Source organism: Centruroides sculpturatus, unplaced genomic scaffold (assembly GCF_000671375.1).
Source record: "Centruroides sculpturatus isolate CEXI.00-Female unplaced genomic scaffold, Cexi_2.0 scaffold2037, whole genome shotgun sequence".
NCBI classification, from domain to species: Eukaryota; Metazoa; Arthropoda; class Arachnida; order Scorpiones; family Buthidae; genus Centruroides; species Centruroides sculpturatus.
Genome location: NW_019386128.1, coordinates 1 through 15,670, shown reverse-complemented (window position 1 = coordinate 15,670; position 15,670 = coordinate 1). Strand labels below are relative to the sequence as shown.

Here is a 15,670-nt window from a genome sequence, read left to right as displayed (position 1 = left end):
TAAATTAAAAATTATGTCCGTGATATTGATTTTAAGAGACGAAAATGTGTAATATAATAATAATAAAAGAATTAAAATTTTATTTCGCTAATTTAAATTTAATTTACAGTAAAACCTATCTAAAACGGAACCTGTTTAAACGGAAAAATTTTTCCAAACAGAATGATTTTGTATGTTTCAAAAAAAAAACAAAAAACCTCTTTAAAACGGAAACCTGCCAAACCGGAAAAATATTCCGTGCGATTCCAATTTACACAGGTTTTACTGTATTATAATTACGGACAAACCTGTGAACAACGGCCAATGAAGGAAACATAAAAATGGCCGCCGTTTAAAGGTGGCCGCTATTGCAGGTTTGACTGTATTTATCTATAAATATTCCAACTAATACTGAAACAAGCAAATAAGAATTATTACGTAATTTCTTATATTTTTAGTATGTAAATTATTTATATAATTTACTACGCAAAAAACTATAAATAATAAATTTGTATAGTTTTAATCGTCTTTTAACTAATTTAAATCTGTAAACTTTAAAAAATGTATACAAAAGTGAAAATTTAATTAAGGAATTAACTACTTTAAATTATTTATAGAAATAATAATTATTGTGGCTATAGAAATTCTGCTTATATATGATTCTTTGAATAAATTCAGACTGGATTTTTAAATATTTTTATTGAGAATAACAGTATTTTTATATTTTGAATATAATTTTTCATATATATTAAATAATATAAATTAATAATAATAATAATAATAAATATAATTCTATTATAAACATGTCATAATTTACAGCATTAATTTTAAAAATAAACAATATTTATCAAGTTAAATCATAGAAAATTTAATATGCTTTATTCAGGAATAAATCATTTATTTCTTCTGAATAATAAATGTTATATTCTATTTGTTTAAATATTTAATAATATTTAAATTGTAAATATTCTCAATTTTAAAATAAAATTTTGTTAGTAATTATAATTATTTTTGTTTTATTAAATTAAGAATTAAGTCTGGTAATGTGCATTTATTAATTTTATATAGCCTATAAGTATACCATTAGTGAAGATAGAATTTATTTAAGATATTATTAAAAGTCCAAGTAAACCCTCGAAAAATATTTAAAGTTTCGCATATAATAATAAAAATTCGGCACTCATTGATTAATTATAAAAATATTTGAATTTTGAAGGATAGAGTCCAAGCTATGGACTCTCCTGCTTGTGTACTAAAATATATACAGTAGATATATATATAAATGAATAGAAGATAGATAAGCTATATTTAGAAGATAGATAAGCTTATATTTAATTGGACTAATAATAAAAGTATTTATTTTAATTCTAACAACTTAAATCATAATTATTTAATTATAAATATTAAAATCACATCCTAATAAACAAATAAGAAGAAAAAATATGCATAGAATTGAATTAGCATTTAAGAAATTTATTTCTGCAATAATATATAAGAAAATAATTTATAAAATAAACATTTTATGTCAATAAAACTATCGTTTTTTAACGTATAGAAATGGTATTCAGTCATAACAAATTTTTATATATAAATTAATAATCTTATTAAAGATAAATCTGATATATAATACAAAGCAAATATTTATATAGCAACTGTTAAAAAAAACTAACAAAAAAATCATTTAGTAGAGTAAATTTCTGCTTAAAACCCGCAAAATATTAAACATTCATCTATTTAAATAACATATTCCCAACTTATTTTAACCCTTATATATTTAATAAATAATAGTCTATGTTTATGATGTTTTATTCTCTATCCACTCGATTCATTCACTGTATAGAAAGGGAAAGAGCAAGAAAACATAATTGTGTTGTAGGTATCACAGTCTGCTAATGTATATGATGGATGAGGATCATATCCAGATTCAAACATATTTTTTTCTATTTAGCTTTCCTTTCTGAGAACAGGCAAGTACTTGATATAATATAACTGATATATTGAATGTTATTTATGTAATAACTACTTATTTATCATGGAAATTGTAAAGGAGAAAAATGTTTTAAATGTTTATAATGTTTAGTGGATGATATATTTTTATCTGGGCAAAAATATTCTGATATTTGTTCCTAGTTTATCCTAAACTTTGCATGCAAACGTCGTATAAATATTATATTTTGCGTTATTGTTGCTTAGTGATACAGCAAAAATGTAAACAGAGCGTAGTTTACAATGTTTATCATTTTCAATTTTATTCAGTTTCCTGCAAGAGATTAAATTTTTTTTTTATATTAAAATATCTGTATAACTTTCTGGATAATCTCAATGTACTTTCAATAGATTTGTTTGTTGACACTTCATATTTTTTACAAAAATAAAAATACACAAAATAATACTTTAAAATGAAGATACGTACAAGATAATTGTAATAATTCTTCCTGAAGTTTTTAAATTAAATTTTATTTGTTTATTTTAACTAATACACTAGGAATTGTCTTACAGACTTCCTCCGCCAACAACAATATAAAACCAAAAATACAATGATGAAATACATTTTTATCTTCGATACTTAGAAAATGATTAATACATCTTCCCCTATTACAGAGGGGCCAGCAGATCATTTGGCTAGGGAGCCTCAACTTTTTTAAATAGAATTTTTATTATTAAAAAATTTATTTCAATTTTTAACATTATTTTTTAAACATATTAGAGGCCTTAAGACCTTAACATCTATAAAAGAAACGGATGTAAGTCAAACGATGTTATTGCCGTTTTGTTTAGTTTATATACATTTTAAATCAAATTAAAATTCATTTTAATTTATTTTCTAAGTCTATGTAAATCATATTTTAGAGTACAATTACTGTTTTGTGCAACTTTTTTCATTAGAATTATAAAATAATATTTAAGTCAAGAGGTGCATATGATCGCTGGGATGTTGAGATAAATGAGTTGTTAATGCAAAGTTTATCCGAACTTCGAAGTCTTGAATCACTTCTTAAGACACTGTTTTTTGATTTGTTAATATTTATGACAAGGTAATTATCTTCTGCATATTTATAAAGGAACATTATTTAATTTCCCTGTCGAAAACTATCGCATATCGTCTTCATAATTTTAATTGATTTTTTTAAAAGATTTATAAACTTAATTACTAATTTAACCATTATTCTTATTCTATATTTTAAAACATAGTTTTATGTTAAATTTAAGTAAAGAGTGGCCCAAAAGTCAGTTAACCATTCTTCGTAAATCTTTGTGTGTTAAGTAATTTATGAATATGTTTCAGCAATTTTTTTTAAAAAAGAAAAACTGGTAAGAACACGTTTTAAATATACAATTAAATTAAATATATTTATTATTTAATTTAGAAAATTAATTACAGTTTAATATTTTAATGGTTAACTGATTTTTGGGGGTCATCCTATATATATATATATATATGTACACTCTTAATAAAAGTTATTTGCAGTGTTACGAATGCAAATGTAACATTGTGAATGCAACGTTACACTTTGAATTGTCGATATTGAAATTACCGTTTAAATAATAATAATAATAATAGAATTTTAAATTAACCAGAAATTTTATTAATTAACGTAAAATATAAAGTATAAACTCACTTAATATTTTATATTTTTTAATTCGAAATAATTTCTTCGGGGTGGTCTAAAAGTCAGTTAACCGTGTAAATCGCTAGAACACCTACCAAACGAATTGAAAAATCAGTAGTTTAATTTGTGTATTAAACAAGAAGAATTTTATTTTAAATACAAGTTTTGTATAAGTAAGAAAGTATCTGTATAAGACGATGGTTAACTGATTTTTAAACCACCCTATATACTACTGTATTAAAATAACTGTTTACGTAACGTTCTCAATCAATTAATTACATTTAAACCTCAATCATTTAATTGAAATATTCATTTATCTTAATTAACATTTACATAAACTGTACTTTAAATAAAAAATTTTTTGTTTAAATATTTAATAATTTAAAGGAAAAATGTATATATATATAAGAATTAATTTAATCGATATAAGCAATTTTAGATTATAAATTTTATATTTTAAGCTTATACATTATGAAAAATAAATAGATATTCAACATTTATCGAGTCGAACTCAACCGAGTTTCGTCTCTTATTTTAAGATTATCTTTAAAATTTATTGTAAATCTGCTTTAGAGAAATCGCTTTTGGGAAGATTTACGAGTTCAATATTTTGTAACGATCTCCCCTACTACATATAAATAGAGTAAAAGTATACAGGGTCGGTTGTTACATAGAGCAAACCTATATTGTTTCCGTTATAAATGTTAAAATTACTATGAGAAGCATCACTCTAGTCTCTTAACATCCCTTTTTTTTTTCTTTTTTTCTTCTTCTTTTTCTTCTTCAGGAATCTTTATCTATGGTCATACTTTGGATAAAACTGAAGAATAGTATTGGTGTTGACAGGCCAAAAAATATTTTTAAACTGAAAAAAAATATATATTTTTTTGACTTTCTTAACATTGGATTATACTTTTGTCAAATTTAAAACAGAATTTTCTTAAATAAAAACTGATTTTACTTTAGTTTAAAAATTGAAAAATAAATTTAATAACATTTAAATGCGATATATTACTTTATAAATTATAAGTCAACATCTCGATATTTTTATTTATTTTATTTATTTATCTTGTTTACAATTAAGAATTGTTTTAAGATAGAAAATCGCCTCCCTCCACACCAAATTAAATTATAAAACTTACATAAAATACATTTTATAAAATAAATAAATCGAATTGTAGTTGATATATTCACTTCATGAGAAAATTGAATGTTGATTTTCATTTATAAAATAAAAGAATTTGTAGAGAGGAAGTAGAGTTTTGTTGCATTTTCAAAAACACAGCATCAATTACATTTCATAATTCTATATTTGTTTGAAATTTTCGTTAAAAGCATTTACGAAAAAAATAAAAATATAAAAAAATTCGGAAAAATGCCAAATTACTCAACTGTTTGGCCTGAATTTCTTAGGAAGAAGTTATGTTTGTTATTTGAAGCTTCTTCTTGTATTATCTAACAAAACGAAAATTGAGTTAACAAATTATTTTGGCTTTCATACAAATGGCCATTGTTAAATGTCTTTTTTAAAAATTTATCTTTAAAAATTTTATAAATAAAAACTAAATAATGATTTATTTTATTTATCTTTAAGCGTATTTTATTAAATATAAAATTCCAAACAAATTTATACCCTTATAAACATATAACAATTTATATCTCTCTGTATCCAAGTTAAAAACTTTAAATTTATTAAATATTTATAACTGTACGTGCTTTGTGTTCAAGAAATTCGAGGTATTCGTGTTACAGAAGACATAAGTATATGTATTTAATTTATTTAAATCAATAAATTTAGAGTTTATATTATGAAATGCTGAGTGATCATAATTAAAGAGTGTGTGTTCGGAGCTCTCTGTAGAGAGAATTATTATGCAAATCTTAACTAAATTTGGTAAACGTACTGTCCTGAGTATGAGGTTTCGATTTTCAGAAAAAAAATTTTACTTCGAAATTCAGCCGCTAGGGCCAAATTTGGCGCTGCTGCTTTCTTAGTTTGCATATTACGTAGTTTCTTAACGATTTACGGGAGTGAAGAAACAAAGTAGAATCATTTTATTTCAATTACAGATGTGAAATGGGGACACCACGAAAGTGAGCGCCATGACTTTTAATCTATCAGAGGATTGTGAATGTTTTGCGAATCGTTTTATACTCGAAATTCGTTAGAAAACGTGCACATTAAGGGAGACATCAGCGCCAAATTTCGCCTTAGCGGCTAAATTTTGAAATAAAAATTGATTGAAATTTTTACAATAGTTCTTTCTACTTCTCTGAACACCTACTCTAATTATGATTGATATAATTATATGAATATTAATTCTTCATGGAATATATTCTTACGTAGAAACACATTGAATAATAATATTTTAAAAATATAGATTTATTTAATATCTTCTCTAACTTGAATGTTTGAATCCTTTCACTTAAGATTCATCTTGCTTATCTTTAATGCTCTACTGACGATAAATTTCAGATAAAATATTATTTTCTTGCAATATAATTTAGTAAAAAGAAAAACATAAAATATTATTTGCAACGAATTTAGTTAATTGAATTCTGTATATAGAAAATTTGTATTAGAAGCAACTTTGTGATAGAAATCCAATAGTTTCAGGCGAGTTATAGATCATTGCACCCTTAAGCAATAGTCAAAAAAATTTCCTATAAAATTAAAATATGGCTCCCAGAAGGAGAATATAAGAAGAATATTAAGATAAATATATTCATTTTTACGTTTATAAAACAATTTTATTAATCAATTTTATAAGATAAACTTTTAAAAATTTAATATTTGTCAATTATAATTTTAAATTTATGATTTATCATATATATTATTCGTAGATTTAGTCGATTTACATATAGATTTTACAAGTACTGGATTTAATTAAGATTCTTGACACCTTTTTACTTGATGGAACTGGGAATTCATAGGAAATTCGTACTTTAAAGAGTGCCAAAAATTCATTTTAAAATTTAAAAAAATTGAAAATTTTATCTAAGTTTTTACGATTTTCCTTAAATCTAGTATAAGTACGTGCTTAATCTATTGAAGAATAATTTATAATTGGATTAAAACGTATTGCGAAAATAATGTATTTTAAGTTATTGTTATGTTAAAAAGCTCTTAAAAATAATTAAAATGTTTTTTTTTTAAATTTTCTTTCTATTTTATTTAAAGTACTTTTTTGTGTTGACATAAAATTATTTAATCAAATCCTATTTAAAAATCTTTTGTAAAACTGTATTATACAAAAGATTTCTTCTATTTAAGATTGCCAAGTTTCATTCTTTTAATTCTTAAATCCTTAAAAAAAATTCTTTAAAAAAAAATTTTAAATTAAAAAAACTATAAAGAGATCACAACAATTAAGAATTATATTAGATGAATCCTATTAAATTTATTTAAATAAAAGTTTCTTAATCGTATCATCGTCCTTCTCATCCCTTCACCATCTTTCTTTCTCAACTCTACTCCCTCGAATAGTCTCTACTCCTAAATATAATAATCTACATAAGAATATTTTTAATCCTTTTAATCCTTAAATTCTTACGAGGATTTCTTAAAAATAAAAGATTCCTTACAGAATCTTAAATATTGAAAACTGTAAAAACAGTTGAGCAATTTTAAAAAATCTTTAAAAAACCCTAAAAATCAAAAATTTTATTTTAAAATCTCAATCTAGAACAATTAAAACTTTAAAAAGGGTTTAAAAACTAAAAAAAATTATCACAAAATGCCTATAATTGCAGGGATTTTATGAGGAATAAAAGTTCCTCATAAAATCCCTTAAAGTTCCTCATAAAATCCCATAAAAAGTTCCTCATAAAATTGTTGGGATTAAAAATAAGAATTTTTCGTAAGGATTTTTAATACGAAAATCTAAAAAATCAATATAAAAAATGTTCACAAAGAACCTTAAAAACTAAAAATAAAATTGTAGACTTCTAACAAGTAAAAATTCTTTTTAGAAACCCTAAACACTAAAAAAATCCTCATTAGTAACCTTTCTATTAGCTTTTTTATCTCTTAAAAAATTCTTTTATTTAGTTTTTAAACGATCAGAAAGGTTTATAATTATCTAACTTTAATCGAATTTAAAAAAAAATAAAATATTAAATGAATTATAATTATATATTAAATTACACATTTGCTGGAAAGTATATAATTATGTTCATCTTCTCTCATTATATAATTACCATTTAAATCAATAAAAATATACAGTAAATGTATATACATTTGAATGTAATTAAGTTTAACTTTATTAACATTAATTTCCTTTATTACTTTCATTACAATTAATTGTAATTTTTTTTTAAATGGTTAAATATGTTTACTTTCTGTATTTACCTGTTTATCACTTATTGACGTCACACTACCATAGTAACTAAAGTTGTTTTTGGTAAAAGGTTTGATGACACTGTATCTAATTTAACGAAATTTAAGGTATAAAAAGTTAAAAGCTTTACTTTCGCAATATAATCACCTTTATATATAAATATAATTTATTATTAAGTGTATTTTTTTTTATGGATTGTACGTAATTTTCTGTTGTTTACCCTTAAAAATAAATCTTAAATCTTTCTATTTTAACTAATAAAATTAATAAAATATATAATTTATAAGTACTTTATTAATTAATAACTTAAAACTTTTATGTTTTATCAATTTTATTTAGTAAAAAATGTGGAAAAATATAGTTTAAATAATGTTATATATATAAATATGGCAATTTAAATTGATCTACATCGAAAATAAACTGTCTTTAGGGGGATTAAAATTATTTTTAAATAATTTATAATTCATTTTATAAATATTTTAATTAATAAATTAATAAATTTGAGTTATTTTAATTAGTAAAAACTGGTAAAATTATGTTATTTAGCTCTGTTTTTAAGTAATCAAGTTTAATTTACTTGTCATTATATATAAAAAATCTATTTTTTTAAAAAATATTTTATGTAAAACTTAATAAATTACAATGATTTTTAAATTATTTTATGCGTCGTAATTTTTAAAAAAATGTAATTTAAGACGATAAAAAGAGAACAGGCATGAATGTCATCATTAAAAGTAAACATTTGATTTAAATATAACTTTAATTATTAATAAATATTATAACTAATAAAATTAATAAATAAATATAAAAATACACATAGATTAGTTTTAAAAATCGACTAAAAAATGTGGAGTGTAGAAATTGTATATTTATGAAGATGCTCGAGAGTTTCATCGCCATTAGAGAAAAACAGGAGGGGGGAAAATATATATGTATATATCTCCACCCACAAAACGTTATATAAATATAAAATTAAATGTTTACGCTTGAATTAAATAATATAATCAGACAGTTAAAAAATCAAAATGTTATCTTTTATTTTAATTTTAGATTTTATGCTGAGATGGCTCTGAATACTCAAGCAGGATGAGTGGTATATCATAGCTTCGATTGAATAAATCAATAAGACTCAAATGCCTGCCAGAAAAGGACTACTCGCACCACAGAATACATTTTTAGATACCATAGCTACCAGGTTTGATGGAACACGTAAGTATTTATAAAAATAATCTTTAAATACCATCAAGTTTCATCCATCATCTTGGAGAAGTTAGTTACATCCGTGGCTTAACAGACCTTTATGTTAAAGATACAATTTACTTTGTATGGAGAGTAATAGTAATAATAATAATAATAGTTATAGTTGATAGCTGTAGACATGCTTTGTGACATAAAATAACTTTCTATTTGTATTTTATGGATGTAATACACAGAAAAGAAACAATGGCACAATGTAATTGGGAAGTTTCTGAAATGGTTTTCTTTGAGTGATATCAAGGTTTCATAGGGGATTCCAACACTCCATTAGGTTCATGCAACAACATAACCTCAACCATTATGAAAGAAGTAGATTGTGTCTTAAAAGCTGACTTCTTCCAATTTACTGCAGATTTAACGGATCTGTAGATGGTTACATTTATTCAAAAATATTAAGAAAGAATGTTGAATANGTATGCTATATGTCAGCATATTATTTAATGTTATTCTATTGTTTAAATAATATTTTTTAAAAATATTAATATATAATATTACTTTTTAATTTGTTACCTTAAAATTTGTAATATTTAACAATTATTATTATTATTATTTTAAAGTTCGATTATTAGTATACTTGTATAAGCTGATATACATGTCTGTGTAGTAAATTATTTATGTACTTTAATATAGGCTGACTGTTAGTTTAGATGCATTTGTATAGTTTAAATGTGTCTGTACAGTTTAGAGTATATCTATATAGTTTGACATCATTTAACTATATAGTATATTTAAATATATCTATACACTTTTATACGGTGTGATCGCATAATTTAAACGTATCTGTATATTTTGATGTAACTTAATTGTATAGTTTGAACAGATTTATATAGTTTCATGTAGTTTTATTACGTTTATGTAGTTTTTGAAAAATTTTACTGCTAATTTCCATATTATTAATAAAAAATTTATTTGTTTAAACGATATTTTTATAAATTTAAAACATACAAAAAAAAATGCAAATTTNTCTTAAAAATAAAAAAAAAATGTAAAAGATTTAACAGAATCGATATCGTAACGCTACAAGGAAGCAACGATATGTAACATTATTTGGCATCTGTCGTCTCTAATAGTGTGAAATATAAAGAGAATCGCGAATGAATATCCTTTTAAAATAAAATAAAATAAAATAAATTTATTTCTTTACTTATTTTTTATTTTTTCTTCCTCTATAACACGAGTTTAAATAATTTCATTCGTGAAACGTTTTCGCATTATTTAAAATGTGATTTGACTAGTTTAACTGAAGCTTTCTTTCTTACAAATATCGTCGTTTATTCTCTTGTTATGAAAGTTGTCTTTATAATAAAGGTTTTTGGAGGCAATTTAAATTCTATCTATGGATTTTTCTTACTTATACATAGAATATAAGCTTTCTGTTTCTAGTAAAATTGATAGCACAGCATTAGAAATGAATATTTTTCAATGATTTGCTATCGTTTTCTAACAGTCTTTCGTGCTGTAGTAAAAAAAAAAATTGTGCAGGGATAATAACTAGCTAATATCTTGGTAACATTCGATAAATTCAGCTAGTTTCTTTCTTTTCTCGAGAGAGCACTTTCTGCTAGTTTCTTTTTTATTTATTTATTTATTTTTTCGGTTGTTGCTCACATGTTTCTATGCTCTAACGCCTTCATATTAATGTTCTATCATTCGTTCATGCATTAATCGATGAAAATACCAACTGTGAATCAAAATAATATGGAAGAAAAGCGTGAAAATACCCTAAAATATATTAAATAAAACTAAAATAAACGCAAATATTTTTTAAAATTTTCTGTTTAAAATATTTTAAAAAGATAACTGCGTGTGCCCTAGTTACTGGAGCTTTTCAGAGGGTGAAATTGTTGAGGTTGGGCTGGGAGAGGGTGATAAAAACAATGGTCTTAGTAACTAAAATGTACTGTACTTTCAATGATCCAGGTATTTACAATAGTGAAACTCAGAAACATAAAAATTGCACGTGCTTCAGTATGAGGGGTGAGTTTTAGAGGTGATGGGGGATCACCACAGTATTTTTTCTATAATGTCGAAGAATATTTGTGCAAATTTGGTGCGGATACATTAAAAGGTATATATATGTACAAAAACTTACTTAGAATGTATTTAAAGTTTTAAAAAATTAAGCAATATTTTAAAATTAAGTTATTTATAATCCATAAAAGATCTTCCTAAATTGAAATATTATCTTTATCANTATGTTAATTTTGGGGATTCAGCGAGGTTCTAATCTGTAGATTGTTTAGTTTATGTGAAAATTTGACTTAAAGATTTAGTTATTTGTGATGAAAGGGCTTCTTGTATAGTGGAGGTTTCTTTCTATTGGTGGAGAAGATACAAAAGGCCCTTCTCCATCAATTAACTAAGTATTTTTTTTAGGATGGAACGAGGCCTTATGCTATGACTCTACAGATATCGTTACTTTTCATTTCTATCTATTGATAAATAATAATTATAACTAATTAAAATAATAAAAATATTCATTAAATAATATTATAAGAATAAATTTTCTTCATTCAAATATAACTCAGAATTATTTAAAATAACATTAAAAGCAGATGTTCTGAATATTATTTTTTCTCTTCTAAATTGCTAATAAGATAGATAATATATCTATATTAAGAAAACATTTAAATATATTGTTATTTCTTATCTAATTATGTACTTAATTATAATAAAAATTCAATTTCTCTCACCCTAAATCTAGATAATTCAAACAATAATAATTATTTTTATATTATCCTTAATGATGTATAATTAGAATAATTCATTTAACTGATATATATTCTTTCAATTTGCTATCAGAAAATCTTCATCACCGAATAAAATTACGTTGAAATTCTGAAAACTTTATATACAATCGACAGATATTTACGATCTTTCCATTAAACAATTACCATAATAAATTCTCATATAACGTAATTTTCTTAATGGTATTAGCTTACTTGAAATAGCTGACATTCTTTAAAAGCTTTAAAATTTTCATCGTGATAATCGTCAACAATTGACTCAATGTAAATTTCTGTGTAATTATAACAAATAACGTCGTTTACTGACAATTTACTGTATATTTATTTGTTAATTTTCTTTAAAAAAAGAAAGAAAAAAAAATAGAAAATAATCTCTACTGAATTGTTGTTGTTAATGGAGATTTACGGAAGGAAATTTGTGGTAAATTCGCAATTTCTCTAAACAATAAACTAGAAAAAGTAGAAAATAAAACAGAATTTCGAGTGATTATTTCCTTAAAAAATTTTATTTTATAAACGATTAAATATATTTTTAGAGTAGAAAAGGGAAATGCCCAGGTGCCATCCGTTTATCCGATCGTGTACTGTTCCGATGGATTCTGTGAATTGACAGGATTTCCGAGAGCTCAGATCATGCAAAAAGGATGTGCATGCAACTTTCTCTATGGACCAGAAACTAGGGAAGAGCATAAAAAACAAATTGAAAAAGCTTTAGAAAATAAAATCGAACTAAAATTAGAAATCATGTTTTATACAAAAGCGGGTATGCTTTCTACTTCCTCCTCCTCCTCCTCCTCCTCTTCTTCTTCTTATTGTTCTTCTTCTTCTATCAAATTCTCCAACTCTCTGTAATAACCAACTTTTAGATAATTTAAAAAAACATTGAGTAAGCTTAATTTTTTCATATTTTAGGTTGTCCATTTTGGTGCCTACTGGATATAGTTCCAATTAAGAATGAAAAACACGAAGTGGTCCTTTTCTTGGCTTCTCATAAAGATATTACAAAATCAAAAATTGCTGAGAATGAGTTAAGTGATGGATATGATAGCTTAGAATTGGGTAAGTCATTTTTATTTTAAAATATCTTGAAAAAAATAAAATATAAATAGAATTTTAATAATGTTTTGAATTCGTTTATAAATTTTTTAAAAATTTCTTTAACTTAAAATATTACAAAAAAAAACTTGAGTTACCGTGTTAATATTATAATTTAAACAACATTTATTTATTTAATAGATATAGATAAATAAAATTTTATATATTTTAATTTTATTATGTAATTATTTTTAAAAAAAATATAGAATATTTAAGTCTGGTCATTTATAATTTTTCTCTATCAAAGTTAGCTGTTATATGAATAACATGCAATCTGCTATTCATTTATTTATTTCCTGGGGGATGCTTTCATGTCAAAACTGGGTAGAAAACGAGATTCGTTTGTGTAGACCAACCATGCAAGAAGAATTCGATCGAAACATCTCGATCTGAAAAAATAGAATGAAATTCTATATTCTCTTCGATACTATCTTCATTTCTTTTTCTTATATTCCAATAATGTATTTTGACATTGATTAGCAGTAATTGCTCACAAATTTCAAAACTGTTAAGAATTTCTTTCTATAAATTTAAAATTTTTTTTCTTTCTAAAAATAAAACAAATAATAAATTTTCTATATATATTTTTTTCTTTTTATGTAAGAAATATTTTAAAATATTCTACATTAATTTAATATTGGAACTGAAGCGAAGTTTTATACATATAAATGTAGTGTATATATACATGTATCGTGTGTTAAATTCTAAGGAGGATAATAATAATTTTGAGTTAAATGTTATCTTAATAGCATTTAGACATGTCACGAAAGCTAAGTATGGATACTAATGGGTTATAGGCAAAATTGACTGTCTTGCCGTCGCTTAACAAGATTATATAAAGATCTTACCCGTTCTTTTAAGTGCACTTAAGTCACGAATGTTTTATCTTAAAATGAAATTTATAAATTTAATATAAATTTTTTGGAAGTAAACTATATTTAAAACTTTAAATTATTTTTAATTCTACGTTTACATTATTATTATTATAATATATATGTGCATGCAATATATTATATTTTTCAATCGAATTATATACTTAATTCGATTTTGGTTTGTAATTGTAATATATTTTCTAATTTGAAATGAGAAGAGAAATTAATATCCTGCTTATAAATGATTTATTAGCTTAATTTATAATTATTACAGTTAAATATTTAATTGCATTTAAAAATATTTGTTACAAATTACAAGAAGTTTGCAAGTTGTTACAACTTGCAAAGGTTTGTAATTTGCAAGTTGTATATTTAAATCATCGATTTTTGAACAGGAAAAAAAAATAGTCATATAATATTTATCAGTGTCTAAATAAAATTATAACGATGGTATACACAACTTACTTCTTACTTAACGGTATACCCAAATTTACTTTTTAAAAATTATTTTTATTTTATGTTAGATTTATTTTAATTAATTTTGACTTATTTTCTCTCATTTTTCTATAGATGCAAATGGTAACTTAGATCCTGAAGAAGGATGTCTTCCTGGCTCTCATAATCAAAGAAGAAGAAGTAGAGCGGTTCTCTATCAGTTATCCGGTCATTATAGGCAAGATAAAATGAAAACAAAATTAAAATTAAATAATGTACAGTATGCACTTTACTTAAGAAATTTAATTAAAAAAAGGAAAACATAAAAAAAATTATAAAAATAATAATCGAAATTAACATTAGAAATTCTTTCTCTTCTACAGAAACTGCTTCATACAACAGCCTTACCTGAATACAAGACAGCAGCCTTAAAACGATCCAGGTTTATTATTTCACATTATGGTATTTTTAAAACTTGTTGGGACTGGCTTATTTTATTTGCTACTTTTGATGTAGCTGTTGTTGTACCGTATAGTGCTGCTTTTCATAATCGAGATGATAATGCTCTAGAGGAAAAACAGGATATGAGACGTTACAGCAAAACTATAATTGCAGATATTCTAGTCGAAGTATTGTTTATAATAGGTAAAAAAATAAATAAATAAAGTTTTGATAAATTTATTAATACATGATATACTTCTTGTATATTTAAATTTAATTAATTGTAGATATCATATTGAATTTTCGAACGACGTTTGTTAACAAGAAGGGAGAAGTAGTTACTAAGCCAAAATCTATAGCAATTCATTACGTTCGTGGATGGTTCCTGGTTGATGTTTTAGCAGCTTTACCTTTCGATCTTTTATTTGCAGCCAACTTATATAGCAGAGTAAATATTATTCTTCCTTATTAGAAGCTATATGAATTATATAACGTATAGTATATGGAAGCCTTAAAATAATACTAAAGATATATGTGTCAAGCTCTTACTTGGCTAAAACTCTTGATCGTTTATACATTTATTTTTATAATTTTTTTTTAGAATACTTTAATACATTTGCTAAAACTGACGAGACTGCTTAGGCTGGCAAGACTAATGCAGAAAATGGATAGATTTTCTCAGTATAGTGCCATCATTCTAACTCTATTAATGTTAATGTTTAGTTTGATGGCTCACTGGATGGCTTGTGTTTGGTACGTGATTGCAGTAGGGGAGATAGAGAACAACCCAATCAATTGGGATGTAGGTAAAAAATGCTTTTTATTCGATAACTTCAATTTAAGTATGTTTTATTGGAATAAATAAATGTACATAAAATGAAGATATTTTCACA

The 15,670-nt window shown here is 23.8% G+C and overlaps 1 protein-coding gene across 1 annotated transcript; it reads left to right on the top strand.

The window, feature by feature from the left end:
• Positions 1 to 9,487: 9,487 nt before the first annotated feature.
• Positions 9,488 to 15,583, top strand: LOC111613735 (potassium voltage-gated channel subfamily H member 8-like; the record flags this gene model as incomplete). Its single annotated transcript, XM_023355077.1, has 7 exons — positions 9,488 to 9,552; positions 12,471 to 12,697; positions 12,847 to 12,993; positions 14,472 to 14,611; positions 14,720 to 14,981; positions 15,065 to 15,225; positions 15,379 to 15,583. Coding segments are annotated over exons 1-7 (1,207 nt in total), but the record flags the coding sequence as incomplete, so codon positions are not given.
• Positions 15,584 to 15,670: the final 87 nt, after the last annotated feature.